Source organism: Heptranchias perlo, chromosome 18, assembly GCF_035084215.1.
Source record: "Heptranchias perlo isolate sHepPer1 chromosome 18, sHepPer1.hap1, whole genome shotgun sequence".
NCBI lineage: Eukaryota > Metazoa > Chordata > Chondrichthyes > Hexanchiformes > Hexanchidae > Heptranchias > Heptranchias perlo.
In genome coordinates this window covers 7104798-7123819 of record NC_090342.1, presented here as the reverse complement: position 1 = coordinate 7123819, position 19022 = coordinate 7104798, and the positions used below count along the sequence as shown (strand labels likewise).

Sequence of the window (19022 nt, the reverse complement as noted above, 5' to 3'; positions counted from 1 at the left end):
AATACATTAGTAGAAGTACTTGGCAGGGTGCTCCCCCATCCCACTGCCTGATCATAGATGTTCTGGTCCAGACAGATTCTACAAGAACGTGCATGAACAGTTGGTGCTATTCCAAAGGCCAACCGTGCAGTCTGCGTTACACCTTGGTGACCAGTGCTGTACAAAGATTATGCCCCCAGTGGAAGGAAGGCTTTCCCAATCATACAACATTGATCAAATGAGGCAGAATTTTAATTTCTTGGCCCTGTACTATGACAAAAGGTCAGGCAACCTCCTCTGTCAATGTAATTATTGATTTAATAGTCAAGATATTTTAATACGGAATCTTAAGATAACAGATGTTCAGCCCATCTTAACTCATCTATTCAGAAAAACCCTAAAGTCCCTCCATTGCAGCTTGCAATTGGTTCTTAAATGATTCCGATGTTTCCACCTCCGCTGCTCTATCTGGGGGTCCATTTAAAGTGTTAATCACTGTGCGAAGAATTTCTGGATAGTAGCCTAAATTTAGTTTTTGTTAGCTTGACTCTGTGTCCCCTTATCCTACTCATGTAGTTTAATTTTCCAGATTTTCTTTTTCCATACTGTGAACTATCATATATATCTTTAGAAAATCATGTTTTAAACATCTCTTATCAAAGCTGAAAACCCCAAGCTTCTCCCATCTTTCTTCAGACCTCTAACACTAGGGATCAGCCTCCTGGGCTCTTCTCTGCACAGGCTTCAGTGCTTGAACCCTTATATTCTGGCAACCAGTAGGATAGTGCAATCTTAAACTCCACTTTTCTTTTCCTTGCTTAGCAAATTCCCTCTAATGGCACAACCAAGAGTAGGAAATCATGTAAGCAACTGCAAACAATGTACTCTAAAACTTCATGACATTACTTATGAGAATAATATATACACATTTAATGAACAGACAGAAAATAAACCAGTTATAATTTTAGACATTACACAACACATGCCTTAGGTATAAAATTCCATAATAGAAATCTCAGAACATTGCTCTGCATGATTCTGTATACAACATAAACTGAACAGTTCTACCCTAAAAAACACACTGAACAGACTGACTTTTCACAGTCTTGAAATTCAAGGAAGGCTTTGTTCCTAATGCCACCACATTAAGGAGAAAAATAGTGTTTTCATCTTGACAGGTGACAGCTGGACTTTCTGGCTGAGGGCTAGATTGCTTCCATCGAAATGAGATTCAGGGGGCTGCAAAAGCATGAGGCTTGAATTTTCTTAAGTTGGGATCTGGGCAACACAATATAACTAGTTTAAATCAATGGTAATTTGTGTGCAAGTTTCTGATTGCAATGTACACTACAGGTAAGGGTTAAAAGCAAGTGAAACAGAGTCCAACAAACAAAATGTTCATGCAGAAGATTTCACTCATTGTGCAACACTGGCAGCCTTCACCCAGTAGTCACAATGTTTGATGTGGATTTTTTTTTCACCTGCATTGTTATAAATCTCAAACACAGCCAGAGTCCCATTCCATCAAGGTCACGATTCCACTGATGCAGGCTGAGAAGCACCTAGAGCTCAGCTGTCAAGATCGGGAGAAGAGCAACTCCTAACTGGCCCTGTTCCTATTGATAAGAGCCACATTAAAGTAGGAGATGGCTGAGGAGTCACGAGGATCACTGGTCCAACTGCACACAATCCAGCTCCTTCCTTAAGCATCAATGGCGTTGTCAGAGGAAGAGAAATGAGGAATTTGAAGTATACTGGCCATCTGTTTTTACCATTAGTTAAGGTGGTGAGAAATAGGACAGCGGCCTCCAAAAGAATTACACCCATGGTTAAGCAATGCAAATTGGATAGTTCCAATAGTTTAACCATGCTTGTCAAAAGCAGGGTGGGAGATATGGAAAACCAAGTCAGATTATTTCTTCTTCTTTTGAGCTATCTTCTGAGCAATTTCCTCTGCTGCAGGGGCTCCCAGCTTCTTTTTCTTGGCCGTTTTCACTTTTTCTTTAAGAACTTGAACGTTAATTTTGGTTTCGACTGCTAAAAGAAAATGGAGAGAACATTTTTCTTTTTAACAAAGAACATACAAATTTGCTTGGTGCAAACTTTACTGACCAATTTAAAACACGGTTTGGCCAAAGTAAGAAAATTGACACAGTCTTTCCATCAGGTCTTCTGTACATCACAGCGTAATCCATGCACACAAACACCAAGATCCTAACGATTTTTCCACTGTGGCACTAAAAAATGTTCACCCTGGACTGCTAACATGCACCAGTGGTAGTAATGCTACCAAAGTGTCTTTATATTGTTACATAATGATGCTCAGCCGCACGCTAGACTCTTAAAACCGCTTGCGCTATACTCTAATTGAGAAATGGTCCAAAATTGTCATATGACAGGTAACGCACAATGCCGTACGAAAAGAAGGACAAGAAAAGCCCACTGGGCTAATCAACGCTCTCCCTACCATTGAACAACAGAAACCTCATGTATCACCTTTCCCAAATCAGTAGTGATGCTAACGCTTTCATAGAATCATAGAAGTTACAACATGGAAACAGGCCCTTCGGCCCAACATGTCCATGTCGCCCAGTTTATACCACTAAGCTAGTCCCAATTTCCTGCACTTGGCCCATATCCCTCTATACCCATCTTACCCATGTAACTGTCCAAATGCTTTTTAAAAGACAAAATTGTACCCGCCTCTACTACTGCCTCTGGCAGCTCGTTCCAGACACTCACCACCCTTTGAGTGAAAAAATTGCCCCTCTGGACCCTTTTGTATCTCTCCCCTCTCACCTTAAATCTATGCCCCCTTTGTTATTTGTACTCAGGATGTGGGCTAAGCTGGCAAGGCAGCATCCTCAAGAAGGTGGTGGTGGGCCTTCTTGAACCGCTGTGACAAGGCTAAGACAGGGAGAACTAACCTATGGACAATTTCAAGAAAAACTGGGCATTTTATTTTTTATTATTCATTCATGGAATGTGGGCGGCACTGGCAAGGCCAGCATTTATTGCCCATCCTTAATTGCCCTTGAGAAGGTGGTGTTCTTGAACCGCTGCAGTCGTGTAGTGTAGGTTCTCCCACAATGCTGTTAGATAGAGAGTTCCAGGATTTTGACCCAGCGACGACGAAGGAACGGCGATATATTTCCAAGTCGGGCTGGTATGTGACTTGGAGGGAAACGTGCAGGTGGTGTTGTTCCCACGTGCCTGCTGCCCTTGTCCTTCTAGGTGGTGGAGGTCGCGGGTTTGGGAAGTGCTGTCGAAGAAGCCTTGGCGAGTTGCTGCAGTGCATCCTGTGGATGGTACACACTGCAGCCACGGTGCGCCGGTAGTGAAGGGAGTGAATGTTTAGGGTGATGGATGGGGTGCCAATCAAGCAGGCTACTTTGTTCTGGATGGTGTCGAGCTTCTTGAGTGTTGTTGGAGCTGCACTCATCCAGGCAAGTGGAGAGTATTCCATCACACTCCTGACTTGTGCCTTGTAGATGATGGAAAGGCTTTGGGGAGTCAGGAGTTGCGTCACTCGCAGCAGAATACCCAGCCTCTGACCTGCTCTTGTAGCCACAGTATTTTGTGGCTGGTCCAGTTAAGTTTCTGGTCAATGGTGACTCCCAGGATGTTGATGGTGGGGGATTGATGGTAATGCCGTTGACTGTCATGGGGAGGTGGTTAGACTCTCTCTTGTTGGAGATAGTCATTGCCTGGCACTTGTCTGGTGCGAATGTTACTTGCCACTTATTAGCCCAAGCCTGGATGTTGTCTAGGTCTTGCTAAACGCGTACATGGACTGCTTCATTATCTGTGGGGTTGCGAATGGAACTGAACACTGTGCAATCGTCAGCGAACATCCCTATTTCTGACCTTATGATATAGGGAAGGTCATTGATGAAGCAGCTGAAGATGGTTGGGCATAGGATAATGCTGAGGAACTCCTGCAGCAATGTCCTGGGGCTGAGATGATTGACCTCCAACAACCACTACCATCTTCCTTTGTGCTAGGTACGACTCCAGCTACCGGAGAGTTTTCCCCGATTCCCAATGATTTCAATTTTACTAGGGCTCCTTAATGCCATACTCGGTCAAATGCTGCCTTGATGTCAAGGGCAGTCACTCTCACCCCACCTTCCAGACTTCCTACGGCAATCAAACGAACTTCCAGGTTTTACTCATGATGTGTAACTATGCCTTTAACTACTCCGCTTCCCAAATGTGCCCCAATGTTCTTAGCAATAAAGGATTATATAGGACCAGAATATACCGTATAACAGACTGATCATTTTTGCTAATTTAAGGAAAACACACCATATATACACACACACCAGAACAATTTACATTTATATTATGCATTTAACATATAAAAAAAAAGTCTCAAGGCACTTCACAGAAGAATGAGGAAAATGGACGTCAAGCCAAAGGAGATCAAAAGTTGAGAGCAAAAGCTTGGTTGAAGAGGTGGGCTTTAAGGGGGGGCTTAGAGGAGAGAGGGGTGGAGGGGATTAAGGAGGAAATTCCAGAGAGTGGGACAATACATACACCTACACAGGTTGAACACAAGCAAGATTCATTTGCAAACTGGTTATTAGGTTTGTCTACTCCTGGGTACTGCTCATAGACTAACAGGTGCGCATGGCATCAGAAATAGCTTAAAATCTGAGCCAGTCAAACTACATACAATAGAATAAAGATCCCCTCTTAAGGAGTCAATAGTGGGTGCCGATAAATGGGGATTTTGTTATAATTAGCAAATGGGACCATCAGGATTTTGCTAATTGCAGTGATTCCTTTGTAGAAAGCGAACGTATAAAGATCAGTTACCTTTTTTCACTTTAACCACAGGTTTTTCTTTAGGAGGAATAAAAGCTTTATTTCTTTCTTCCTTTCGCCTAGCTGCTGCCTCTGCTTCTTTTGCCTAGGGATACGTATACAAAACATTTAGAAAGAATCATTTGGAATAAAGGCTATGGAACACCTTAGGTTGCCAAATTGAGATGAATAATCAATACACAAAATATAATAAAAATGTAAATACAGATTTTAACAGGCTTTCACTTTTTCCATCTGAATCAATTAAACAGTAAAGACCCACCTTTGTTTCATGTAATTTCTTCTTCTTCTTATCTTTCTCTTTGAGGAAGTATTCACCAGTGGCCAGTTCTTGATCAACCTAGACAAAAAAAATTCAGCAAGTAATTAAAAAAAAATCCTACAGTACAACTCAACTCCGCAGAAAATGGAACATATTTTCTCTTATTTTTTCCTTTTGTAGATGAATTAAAACCCTTAGACCTTAAAATAAATGATCCTTTAAATATCCATCTTAGTTTGTCCATAAAGCCATAACAACTTGCATTTATATAGCGCCTGTAACGTAGAAAAACATACCAAGAGGCGTAATCAAAAAAATGGATGCCAAGCCAAAGGAGGAAATAATTAGGAGGGGTGACCAAAAGTTTGGTCAAAGAGGTAGTTTTTAAGGAGGATCTTAAAGGAGGAGAGGTGTAGGAATTCCAGACCCTATGACCTAGGCAGCGGAAGGCACTGTTGTCAATGGGGGAGAAGCACAAGAGGTCAGAATCTAAGAAATGGAGAAGTTCAGGTTGTGGGGGGGGGGGGGGGGGGGGAGGGAGGTGGTGTATAGAGTTGGAGGAGGTTACACAGATAGGCAGGAGGGAGGTCAATGAGATATTTATACACAAGGATGAGAATTTTAAAGAGGAGGCGTTGAGTTACAATTACAGTGTAATAGTGTACAACCATGGTATATTTAAAAAGGTACTTATAATCATGTTTAAAAGCACACTTTGTAAATAGTGTCACAGAAATTCATCTGTGTGAATATTTAAAACCAGGCTTCATATCATATGCCTATATAACCGTTTTCTTAAGCAGAGATTCTTCTATATAAGACTCCTTTTTCACCAGTCGCAAGGCAGCGGACCCTGAATAATCACACCCAACTGAATTTGCATGAACAATACTAATATTTTCTTTCTTCATTGATAATGCCACCAATTTCTGAATTTCATGGACAAATGAAAAAGAAAATCTAGAATACCCTGTCAAGATACTGGCAAAAATTTAGAAAAATACAGTCATCAAGGATAAATTGACAGCTGTAGAATGTAATCCCCAAAGTACTGGTAAGAATCCTGGAATCCCATGCAATGAAAACAGAATTTGACTGATTCAGTTACTATAAAAGAATGGCCCTGATCATTAGAAAAAAAAGCTTTCCTGGAAGGATGCAGAGAACAAATAGAATATTTGCTACAACACCTGTAATCTTTCACAGGCTGACAATGTCACAGAAAGCGGACGAGGAGATGAAAAATAAAAATAGAACGATAGGATCTGGTCTTGGAGTAACTTCTGTTTCACTAATGAACTATTGTGACCATCTACTTGAGCACCCTCAGCAAGCAGACAATGGTGAATATACAGACCAGTTAGAACTTGGACCAAGATTCAAGACTGCAGCTTGAACAGTGACAGACCTGGAGCTGTTACTTGGACAAGAACCTCATGCATTATGAAACAGTGCAGAATATTTAAACTTATTATAACCGTAACATGTTGCTCCTTTTTTTTTTACAACTAACAAGATTTATTATAATTCATACCATGCAGAGGTCACTTAAAATAGCTAATTTTGTTGCCAATTGCCTAGCCCTTTTTGCCAAATTGCCTCCCTCCCTGAGGTTGGTGACTCACAGAATTACACAGAAATTACAACGCTGAAACAGGCCATTCAGTCCAACCAGTGTTGGTGTTTATTCTCCACACAAGCAGTACTCCGGATCGCATGTCCCCGCCATGTTGCCCTATCCCTTTATTCCCCTCCTTCAACCACCTATCCTTAAATGTTGACATGGTCTCTGCTTCAATCGCCAACTCTGGTAGTGCATTCCACAGCCATGCATCCTCTGTTTAAAATAGTTTCTCCTGCTCTCTGTTTTAATGCTCATACATTTAATCTTATATCCATGTCCCCTTGCTCTAGATCCCCCTCAATCACTGGAAAGTCAGTTTCCATCTACTCTGTCCCAACCTTTAATAATTTTAAACACCTCTAACAGATCACTTCTTAATCTCCTCATGTTGACTGCAGTTGCACAGGTGGCAACAGCCTCGCCATATCTCATGCAAACAGCCATTTAGTGCGAGACGACAGCAAATACTGGAGGGCTTTTGAACCATAGATGCGCCACTTTAGCCGAGGCCAATGCTCTCCTCAACCCAACATCCACACATCTAATTTCCAGTAGGAGTTTCCAGGTAGCAATTGGGAAGTCCTGCAGATTCTGGCAATTCTGTGGTTAACTGTAGCACTACAGCTAATAGTATATAATGGGTTTACTCTGCGGGGATAATTTTTGGAGCAGTCACTGGTGACGGGAAGCCTCAGTATCGGGATTGCATCGCGGAAAGTGGTAGGCATCAGACAAGGTTCCCTACGCCAGAGTGTACTCGCAAAGTACCTGTTAGTAGATCATAGAATTATACAGCACAAAAAGAGGCCACGCGACCCATCTTGCCTGTAATTAAGATATGGTGGCAAAAAGTACCCACCTTGCTTTCCGGTTGTGGTGGTGGGAAGGGTGTGTACTCTTTCTTAACCTTCTTCCTCTTTGGCTCTTTACGTTTGTTTAGGTTCTTGTGCTTGAACGTAGGCAGAAACCGCTCCCAGTTCTGTGTTCTAAGCTCAGTGTCTTTTGCTAATTCTCGTTTAATCATCAACGTCTTTTGAAAAGAACACAGTTTTCCCCCATTTAAATATCATGCAGATGAAATACGCAAAAGAAATCCTTAAAGTCTCAGAAACACTTAATAGAAAAAACATTTCTAGTTAAAACAAGTCTTCCACAATCGTGGTTTAAGTCCCATTACCCTCAAACAAGCTCAAATTGCAATACTAACTAGATTTCATACAGAACTGTTGTGCACCAGAACTGGTATTTTGTTAATCATGTGAAAGTGACCAGATACAAAGATTTGTTGCCAATACCAAATTAAAGGGCACGGCAAACTGTGAGAGAGAATACAGAACAGCAAGGTCAGATATGAACCAAATGGAGCGCAACATGAATAAATGTGAATTAATATCTTTTGGGAAAGGAACAGAATGGAAATATACCCTTAACGGAAATATTCGAAACAGGATGAATAAACAGAGATCTACGGCCCCTGAAAGTTGCAAGGGAAAATGTCCATAAAAACAGAAAAGATTCTGGGCTTTATACATAGGGGCACTCAATATAAAAAAAAAGCAAGGAGGCAATGTCAAATCTGTGCATTTTGTTGGGGCACAGCTGGAGTTCTACGTGCGGTTTTAGGCAAAACACAAACAGGATATTAGAGCCATGGAAAGGACACACAAAGGGTGGTAGAAGTTTGGAACTCTCTTCCGCAAACAGCAATTGATATTAGCTCAATTGCTAAATTTAAATGTGAGATAGATAGCTTTTTGGCAACCAAAGGTATTAAGGGATATGGGCCAAAGGCAGGTATATGGAGCTAGATCACAGATCAGCCATGATCTTATCAAATGGCGGAGCAGGCACGAGGGGCTGAATGGCCTACTGCTATTCCTATGTACTTCCTATGTCCTGTGATGCAAGTAGGATAGGATATACTTATAGGAAAGCGGCATTTAAGAGGGAACTGGACAAACACTTGAAAGATATTAAAGGATTCAGGGAAAGAGCAGAATAGATTGCTCTGATAGAAGAGCTGGCACTGACTAATGGGCTGAATAACCGGGTTCTCCACTGACATTTATACAATTTTGAAAACAGACCTGGAAAAGGATATTCAAATTTTAGCATTTCTCTAAAAGGGCTGAAAGAGACATTGCTCTGAGGCAGAGATAGTGCTGAGAATACACAGGATTTCTCTTTTCAGATGCTGACGAGCATGCTGGATGTCTTATCATTTTATTTCAGATTTCCAGCATTTGCAATTTTACTTTTTTCAATTTGAATAAATACCTTGATATTGTAGATGGGATGAATGTTCTTCAAGGTATCGATTACTACTTTCCTGGCCTAGAAAAGTTAAAGCACAATGAAATATTACTGCAATTATAAATAAAGTACAACTAGTACAAGACTGAACTGTTTTTTTACTTGTTCTCAGGATGTGGGTGACACTGGAAAGGCTACATTTACTGTCGATCCCTAGTTGCCCTGAGTATGCCTGTCACAGAAGTTATTTAATCATACACAGCGCACTCACTATTTGTCGCAAAAGAATGGATATCTCTACACAATCACCGGAAAAGCCACAGCATTCGGGCTATGACATAAAATACAGCAGGGCACTGCTTTTTCTTCTGCTGAAAATCCATCTTTGTTCTGTGAAAGTGCTACAAGTAGAGAAGTGCTTTCTCCAGTCCTATCCTGCGGTGAGTGTTGAAAGAAAAGTAAGAGTGGGAAAGGAATTTGCATAGTTTTAGGAAAGGCTGTTAACTTCAGACTTTAGCAGTCTAAGTTATCTTCTGAATGAACAAAATATTCTGTAATTTCCCAAACTATTTCCCTAATTCACCCACATGCCAGATAGAATTGCACTTAAAAGACAAAGCTCTAAATATAGTTTAGGGATAGCAGATTAGTACAGTGACTAAATGTAGGAAAATTATAAAAGGATTTTGTGTTACAAGAAAAAACATCTAGTTTTGTGGTCTGATTACTGAGCACATCCTTAAGTCTGCAATTCCTATGGTGAGGAGCAGCAGCATTACATTTCTGATTTATTCACCTCTTTCAGTCCAGTGTATGGTCCTAATACAGACACAGTATTTCCTTGCACCATAATATAGCAGTTTGTCAACAGCTCCAAAGCCTGTGGATAGAAGATACAATATAAAGATTCCCCATCAATAACAGAAATTTGACATTTTACACACACCTCTCCCGTGGCTCTGCTCATATGCAAGTCTAAAAATGCATTATTTTGCAAGGGCAGAAACATTATATCATGTAAAATGATGTGCTATTCTGCTGCTAAAGTGCAATTATATGAATACGACAACAAGGTATAATTGCTCTGTATTCTTGAAATGAATAGTGGGATCAATTAAAGATCAGGCTGTTTCTTCCCCAAAATAGCCGGCGTGCTTAATAATTACAAAAGCGCCGCTTATGATGTGACACTTATGGTAATGGCAAATAGTTTGCCCGATATAGGCGCCTGCCTGTGATAAGCTTGGACGGTGTAAGTGGTGGGGACTGTACCAATATTTGAAAAGTAAATTCAAGTATTTTTTTCAATCATAAAAATGCTTTAGATGCAGGGTGTGCCGCTTTCTCCCTCTTAAACAGAAGCATATACTGAGAAAAAAAACATTAAACCCATGATTCAAGAGACCAAAAACTCTGACCACCAGCAATTTTACACAAACGTAACATAAATGACTGGCCTTTCCCCAAGTCCACTCTGCTGCCTGAATTTGTCTTCAATTTTTCTTTCCAACTTAAACTATTAATATGTATCAATAGTACTTGATTATGGAATTCCTTTTACTTTTATATTGGTGAGGTGCCACCAATTCACAGTAATTCTTTTTTTAAAAACAGACACGTATTCCCCTTACGCATATATTCCTAGTGTACTAATTAGTAAAAGGGGCACAGAGGTCTTTAACATCAAAAAATTAATCTTGTTATTGTGATGATAATCCCACTCTCACACATTTGCAAACAGAATATCTAGACATTTTGAAACAAACCCAGCGTGGTTAAGGAACTTACAAAGTTTTCTTAAAATTCAATCAACTGCTTTAAGGTTAGGAGATACTTGACGTTCTCAAAGAACTGTACAACATAAATCTTCCTGCATCCCGACAGAGCCTGGGGGGGGGGGGGGGGGGGGAAGAGATTAAATGAAAGGTCTACCCTAGATATTGACACTGCAGCTGTTCATTCACCAAGTGAATACATTTTCTAAAGACTCAAGAACTAGAATGATGTTACCTTAAGTGTTGACCCTTTTGGCCCAATAAGCCTCATTCTTCTTTTTACAAATCGTTCACGGTTTCTGACTAACGAGCCGATCTTAATGATGTCACACGCCACGTCGTCCTGAAGAATACGGACAGCCTAGAACAGGAAGCAGTAACGCTTTCAACTCAAAACACCAAATAACCAGGCGAGAACATTCCTCTTTGTGAACTTTAAGGAGAGGACACAAGGGGTCATTTTACAAGTTCACACTCCCGCTGTGAGGCATCGCCCAGAGGGAGTGCACACCAGGAATTCAGGCGCACTCCCCACGATTTTCCAACCAAAAGTTAATGACAGAAAATCGCAGGGAACACGCATCCAAAATTCCGATTATGTGCTCGACATGGCAGCACTCATTTGAAAAGTTACCCTTACTTCCTATGTCATGTTTCGACAATGGAAAACCTGTTATGTCAGCATTGGTTGCTTTAAAGGCGCTCTTTGGTAATTTTGCTACTCACTTGCTCAAAAGGAACACTTCTTGCCAAAAGCTTTATCAAGTCTCTGGCCTTGATGATGATGTACGGATCGAATGTCTTCCTTGTGGTGGAAACTGTAATGCTACCTTCGATCAAATCTAATGTTGCTACAACATACTAAATAAAAAAGATAGATTACGACTACTGTGTATTCAATCAAATGCAAAAATTTTGCTCGTTAAAATAAGAATCTTAATTTACAAAATGCACGATCAAAATCAAACATGACTAGTGAACTAGGGATCTTAAAAAATCTTAAAAACAAGGATAACCCGTTAATTCAAATGTTATACAGTGTAAAGAGAGTAAAACAAACTTAGATCAAAACGTATTGCTGCACAAAATGCATGCAAAAGTAGCAAAACATCCCAAGGTACTACACAAGAGAATACCCCTCCAGCCATTCTCCTGTGTAGTACCTTGGGATGTTTTGCTACTTTAAGAACACTATATAAGTAATTTGTTTTAAAAAGAAGCATAAAGTTTAACCAGTTTGTCTACTTTGAGTATTCCAGGTGAACTTACTTTGTCAACTGTCCTGTCTGTCTAAATCTGAAGCTTGTTCATTCACTAATCTGCAAACCATTAAAAAAATATTTTCTAGGTAGTCCTGATGTAAGAATCAATGATAGGACTTACGGCCAATTGCATTTTTGACCTATACGTCAGGGTATATCAGTCTTTGAGTCTTGTATTTTTAAAAATTCATTCTTGGGATATAGGCATCACTAGCAAAGCCAGCATTTATTGCCCAACCCTAGTTGCCCTCGAGAAGGTGGCGGTGAGCTGCCTTCTTGTACTGCTGCAGTCCGTATGATGAAGGTTCTCCCACAGTGCTGTTAGGTAGGGAGTTCCAGGATTTTGACTCAACAACGATGAAGGAACGGTCGATATATGTCCAAGTCAGGATGGTGTGAGACTTGGAGAGGAACCTGGAGGTGATGGTGTTCCCATGTACCTGCTGCCCTCGTCCAACTAGATGGTGGAGGTCACGGGTTTGGGAGTTTAATGTCAGTCTTTCACCTTGTAGACACTAAATCATCTGAGATAAATACTTGAACAGGCAGTGGATGCCAATAACCAACTCAACTGCTGTTTTTATCTCTAGCCATTATAAAATCAATAAGAATTTATAAATAAAAAACAATAAGATGTTGCATTTATTTAAGTATAGCAGAGTCCAGCACGTGAGTGCAAAAGACAAGGCTGAAGCATTTGCAACCATCTTCAGCCAGAAGTGCCGAGTGGATGATCCATCTCGGCCTCCTCCCGATGTCCCCACCATCACAGCAGCCAGTCTTCAGCCAAGTCGATTCACTCCACGTAATATCAAGAAATGGCTGAGTGCATTGGATACAGAAAAGGCTATGGGCCCTGACAACATCCCAGCTGTAGTGCTGAAGACTTGTGCTCCAGAACTAGCTGCGCCTCTAGCCAAGCTGTTCCAGTACAGTTACAACACTGGCATCTACCCGACAATGTGGAAAATTGCCCAGGTATGTCCTGTCCATAAAAAGCAGGACAAATCCAATCCGGCCAATTACCGCCCCATCAGTCTACTCTCAATCATCAGCAAAGTGATGGAAGGTGTCGTCGACAGTGCTATCAAGCAGCACTTACTTACCAATAACCTGCTCACCGATGCTCAGTTTGGGTTCCGCCAGGACCACTCGGCTCCAGAACTCATTACAGTCTTGGTCCAAACATGGACAAAAGAGCTGAATTCCAGAGGTGAGGTGACAGTGATTGCCCTTGACATCAAGGCAGCATTTGACCGAGTGTGGCACCAAGGAGCCCTAATAAAACTGAAGTCAATGGGAATCAGGGGGAAAACTCTCCAGTGGCTGGAGTCATACCTAGCACAAAGGAATATAGTAGTGGTTGTTGGAGGCCAATCATCTCAGCCCCAGGACATTGCTGCAGGAGTTCCTCAGGGCAGTGTCTTAGGCCCAACCATCTTCAGCTGCTTCATCAATGACCTTCCCTCCATCATAAGGTCAGAAATGGGGATGTTTGCTGATGATTGCAGTGTTCAGTTCCATTTGCAACCCCATAGATAATGAAGCAGTCCGAGCCTGCATGCAGCAAGACCTGGACAACATCCAGACTTGGGCTGATAAGTGGCAAGTAACATTCGCGCCAGACAAGTGCCAGGCAATGACTATCTCCAACAAGAGAGAGTCTAACCACCTCCCCTCGACATTCAACGGCATTACCATCGCCAAATCCCACACCATCAACATCCTGGGGGTCACCATTGACAGAAACTTAACTGGACCAGCCACATAAATACTGTGGCTACAAGAGTAGGTCAGAGGCTGAGTATTCTGCGGCGAATGTCTCAGCCCCTGACTCCCCAAAGCCTTTCCACCATCTACAAGGCACAAGTCAGGAGTGTGATGGAATACTCTCCACTTGCCTGGACGAGTGCAGTGCCAACAACACTCAAGAAGTTCAACACCATCCAGGACAAAGCAGCCCACTTGATTGGCACCCCATCCACCACCCTAAACATTCACTCCCTTCAACACCAGCGCACTGCGGCTGCAGTATGTACCATCCACAGGATGCACTGCAGCAATTCGCCAAGGCTTCTTCGACAGCACCTCCCAAACCCACGACCTCTACCACCTAGAAGGACAAGAACAGCAGGCACATGGGAACAACACCACCTGCACGTTCCCCTCCAAGTCACACACCATCCCGACTTGGAAATATATCGCCGTTCCTTCACCGTCGCTGGGTCAAAATCCTGGAACTCCCTTCCTAACAGCACTGTGGGAGAACCTTCACCACACGGACTGCAGCGGTTCAAGAAGGTGGCTCACCACCACCTTCTCAAGGGCAATTAGGGATGGGCAATAAATGCTGGCCTTGCCAGCGATGCCCACATTCCATGAATGAATTAAAAAAAAAATTAAAAATCTGTAACTTCCTCCAGCCCTACAACCCGCCGAGATCGCTGCGCTCCTCCAATTCTGCTCTCTTGCGCATCCCCGATTTTCATCGCTACACCATTGGCAGCCGTGCCTTCAGCTGCCTACACCCTAAGCTCTGGAATTTCCTCCCTAAGACTCTCTCTCCTCATTTAAGACGCTCCTCAAAATCTACCTCACCTGTCCTAACATCGCCGTACGTGGCTTGGTGTCAAATTTTGTTTGATAATCGCTCCTATGAAGTGCCTTGGGACATTTTACTACATTAAAGGAGCTATATAAATGCAAGTTGTTGTAATTAACAATTCGATCATTTACAGAAGGGGAGATTAAAAGGAGTATTTGAAGGGCCTTACATGTTCCCTCAGAGCGTTCTGCACCAAAGGCCAGCATTCTTTCAGATAGGCCTCTCTGTATTTGGGGAAGAGAGTAGCAAAACTGCTTTCCTCCACCAGACCACAAGTGTTGTCTGCTTTGGTGAATGGCATCTCCTTCCATCCTTCTGGTACTGTCAGCAGCTCAGTTTCATCAGCTATAGAAAACAATCCCAGAAATTAGCAACTGCAAATTAACTGTACAAACATTCATCTTTCCTGCAAACAGCAGTATCGACACATCAGTATTCTCTCAACATTTTCGTAAATTAAAATGCATTAGAACGCTTTTGCAAGCTTTTAATGTTAAAATTTAGCCAATATTTGTTACTAATATTTTACACATGCAAAGTTAAATCTGCCAATTATAGTAGACCAGTGTGTCAGACTGACTTTCAGCTGATCTTACCCATGGACATTTTCTGATGGCCTAGGCTGAAAAGTAGTGAGGGGAGTTGGGTAGCACTCCATCATCAGGAGAAAAAGCCAGATCACCCCACTTGGCCCTGGATGACAGTTCCAGAATAGCAGAGGTTTAAAAACAAGTCACCTGCCCACTTATCTACACACATGCCAGTATTTATCAAGAATAATTTAAGACCGATGAAAAAGAAATATATAGGACTGCGTGGTGCTGTACATTGTCAACACTGTTCTTTCAGCTCTGGAATACAGCTCCTGATCAAGCTCAGACTGATGGAATAAAAGTCTTTTCTGTCCATGAGGTTCCTACCTGGGTGTGTCTGACAGTACTAGCCCACATGCCATGGGCATGGTCCAACAGCAAATAACTGCCTCTACTTTACATCACAGGCACAGCTGATGCAGGAAGTGGAAACTGTTGAACAGTTTCTCCCAGCAGTGTTTCAAAGATTGAGGCACATTGCTGGGACAGACTAAAGGGAGCTTCACCGTATCTAACCTGTGTTACATAGAATGTACAGCACAGAAACAGCCATTTGGTCCAACTGATCCGTGCCGCCTTTTATGCTCCACACGAGCCTCCTCCCACTCCTCCTCATCTAACCCTATCAGCTTACCCGTCTATTCCTTTCTCCCTCACGCTAAATGCATCTATGCTTTTCGCCTCAACTACTCCTTGTGATAGCGAGTGTTGTAGCTGACCTGGCAGTACTTGATGCTAATAGTAAAGGAATGTTCATTTTCAGGCACTAATGAGCATGGGAGTTCACCAATGTTTTACAAACCGCCTACTTTTGCTTGAAAATGAACCACGACTTGATTACAATGGTTATCCGAGGTCAGCCATGGTAAGAAACACTCAACTAATACGGTTCACTTAAATTGCTTGTAGGCATTTAAAAAAAAAATACCACCCCCAAACGAAAAAAAGCCCTGCACAAACAGCACCATGGAACAAGAGGATAATGCTCCTCCCCAGAAAACAGTGCTCTCGGTCACCATGGTGGGGAGGGAAACGGTTGGAGAGGAGACATGTCCCTGCTTTGAGTCATGATGTGGAGATGCCGGTGATGGACTGGGGTGGACAAATGTAAGGAATCTTACAACACCAGGTTATAGTCCAACAGTTTTATTTGAAAATCACAAGCGTTCGGAGTTTACCTCCTTCGTCAGGTGAGTGAGTGAAGCATAGCATATATTAGGCTGGGAGGCGATCACAGCAATCAAAGGTGTCGTTGGTGTTCAGACAGGTTAGCCACGGAAAACATTACATTCCAGTATACTGAATACACAGCGGGTCAGATTACACAGACAGATAGAGAAAGAGACCCGAAAGGCAGAATCATAGAATCACAGAAGTTACAACATGGAAACAGGCCCTTCGGCCCAACATGTCCATGTCGCCCAGTTTATACCACTAAGCTAGTCCCAATTGCCTGCACTTGGCCCATATCCCTCTATACCCATCTTACCCATGTAACTGTCCAAATGCTTTTTAAAAGACAAAATTGTACCCGCCTCTACTACTGCCTCTGGCAGCTCGTTCCAGACACTCACCACCCTTTGAGTGAAAAAATTGCCCCTCTGGACCCTTTTGTATCTCTCCCCTCTCACCTTAAATCTATGCCCCCTCGTTATAGACTCCCCTACCTTTGGGAAAAGATTTTGACTATCTACCTTATCTATGCCCCTCATTATTTTATAGACTTCTATAAGATCACCCCTAAACCTCCTACTCTCCAGGGAAAAAAGTCTCAGTCTATCCAACCTCTCCCTATAAGTCGAACCATCAAGTCCCGGTAGCATCCTAGTAAATCTTTTCTGCACTCTTTCTAGTTTAATAATATCCTTTCTATAATAGGGTGACCAGAACTGTACACAGTATTCCAAGTGTGGCCTTACTAATGTCTTGTACAACTTCAACAAGACATCCCAACTCCTGTATTCAATGTTCTGACCAATGAAACCAAGCATGCTGAATGCCTTCTTCACCACCCTATCCACCTGTGACTCCACTTTCAAGGAGCTATGAACCTGTACTCCCAGATCTCTTTGTTCTATAACTCTCCCCAACGCCCTACCATTAACGGAGTAGGTCCTGGCCCGATTCGATCTACCAAAATGCATCACCTCACATTTATCTAAATTAAACTCCATCTGCCATTCACCGGCCCACTGGCCCAATTTATCAAGATCCCGTTGCAATCCTAGATAACCTTCTTCACTGTCCACAATGCCACCAATCTTGGTGTCATCTGCAAACTTACTAACCATGCCTCCTAAATTCTCATCCAAATCATTAATATAAATAACAAATAACAGCAGACCCAGCACCGATCCCTGAGGCACACCGCTGGACACAGGCCTCCAGTTTGAAAAACAACCCTCTACAACCACCCTCTGTCTTCTGTCGTCAAGCCAATTTTGTATCCAATTGGCTACCTCACCTTGAATCCCGTGAGATTTAACCTTATGTAACAACCTACCATGCGGTACCTTGTCAAAGAGAGAGAGAGAGAGAATGTCCAGTTGTATTAAAAACAGATAACTTTTTTTTCCGCTGGTGGGGTTACGTGTAGCGTGACATGAATCCAAGATCCCGGTTGAGGCCGTCCTCATTGAGGCCGTCCGCACCCATGAGGACGGCCTCAACCAGGATCTTAGATTCATGTCACGCTACACGTAACCCCACCAGCGGAAAAAAAAGTTATGTTTTTAATACAACTGGACATTCTCTCTCTCCCTTTCGGGTCTCTTTCTCTATCTGTCTGTGTAATCTGACCCGCTGTGTATTCAGTATACTGGAATGTAATGTTTTCCTTGGCTAACCTGTCTGAACACCATTGACACCTTTGATTGCTGTGATCGCCTCCCAGCCTGATATATGTTATGCTTCACTCACTCACCTGACGAAGGAGGTAAACTCTGAAAGCTTGTGATTTTCAAATAAAACTGTTGGACTATAACCTGTTGTAAGATTCCTTACACCTGCTTTGAGTCAGAAGTGATGGAGGTGTTTGCTTAAAACAAGCCTCGGTTTTCAGTGCTTCCTTCATAAACATCTGAGGAAGCGACTTGTCAAGAGAGTATAAAACGAAGAACTTTCTAGCAAATGTTTAATTAAATCTTATGGTTTTCCCCTCTTAAGACTTTATTAAACACCTGGAAAGGAAGAATAATGAAATGGGGATGGGAGTGGAGGTGGGTGGTCTCCAACCTTCTGGTCGCGTTGTCCCTCCTCCCTCCCCTTCAATAACCTCCCACAGCTTCCAGAACCCCCCTCATTTATCAGAAATAAACCGCGCTCCAGGCCTGAGGCCCTGCGATCAGCTCAACCCCCACCCCCCCAACCACTACCCCTTGCACCGGGGCCGGGCTCGATAATCCACCGCCGGGCCTCAGCATGTTTATCCCGCCCGGAATCCCCCGCCTTCCACCTTCATTTTTGCCGCGTTTCTTTCTCCCTGCAGCGGCCTCGCTCTCCGACGCCATGCCGGTGCAACGCTCAACTGCGGCCGGCCGGTCGGTCGGTTTCCGCTTCCGCTGGTGCAGCGCCCAACTCCCGTCCGGGTTGCAGTCCACCAACAACAGCCCCTGTTGGTGAAGCGGGGTCAGATCTTTCCCTCCCCACCACCCACCTGAATTCTGTCACAAAGGTTATTTCAAAGAAAGAAACTTTGCATTTACATAGCACCTTTCAGGACCTGCACAAAATCTGGACTGATACTCCCAGCGCCCGTACTGAGGGAGTGCTGCACTGTCAGGGGCGCCGTCTTTGGGAGGAGACGTTAAACCGAGGCCCCGTCTGCCCTCTCAGGTGGA

General features: G+C 42.8%; 1 protein-coding gene across 2 annotated transcripts; it reads right to left on the bottom strand.

The window, feature by feature from the left end:
• Window positions 1-885: 885 nt before the first annotated feature.
• Window positions 886-18759, bottom strand: krr1 (KRR1 small subunit processome component homolog). 2 transcript variants are annotated; one of them, XM_067999298.1, is made up of 10 exons: window positions 18638-18759; window positions 14760-14935; window positions 11450-11584; window positions 10959-11084; window positions 9745-9828; window positions 8973-9029; window positions 7555-7725; window positions 5072-5149; window positions 4801-4894; window positions 886-2016 (listed from the first exon to the last, which is right to left on the bottom strand). In XM_067999298.1, the coding sequence occupies exons 1-10, from the start codon at window positions 18690-18692 to the stop codon at window positions 1892-1894; spliced, it is 1101 nt and encodes a 366-aa protein (XP_067855399.1). In that variant the 5' UTR covers window positions 18693-18759; the 3' UTR covers window positions 886-1891. The 2 variants fall into 2 exon arrangements, with proteins under 2 accessions (XP_067855399.1, XP_067855400.1); XM_067999299.1 differs by having other exon boundaries at window positions 886-2013.
• Between the last annotated feature and the right edge of the window lie 263 nt (window positions 18760-19022).

Excerpts from the sequence above, each read along its gene's own strand:
- krr1 (XM_067999298.1), bottom strand. The coding sequence starts at position 18,692 with ATGGCGTCGGAGAGCGAGGCCGCTGCAGGGAGAAAGAAACGCGGCAAA. Across the intron at positions 14,936-18,637 it reads GAAACGCGGCAAAAATGAAG|CTGATGAAACTGAGCTGCTG; the intron begins GTGGAAGGCGGG and ends TGTTTTCTATAG. Across the intron at positions 11,585-14,759 it reads AGAACGCTCTGAGGGAACAT|TATGTTGTAGCAACATTAGA; the intron begins GTAAGGCCCTTC and ends TTTTTTATTTAG.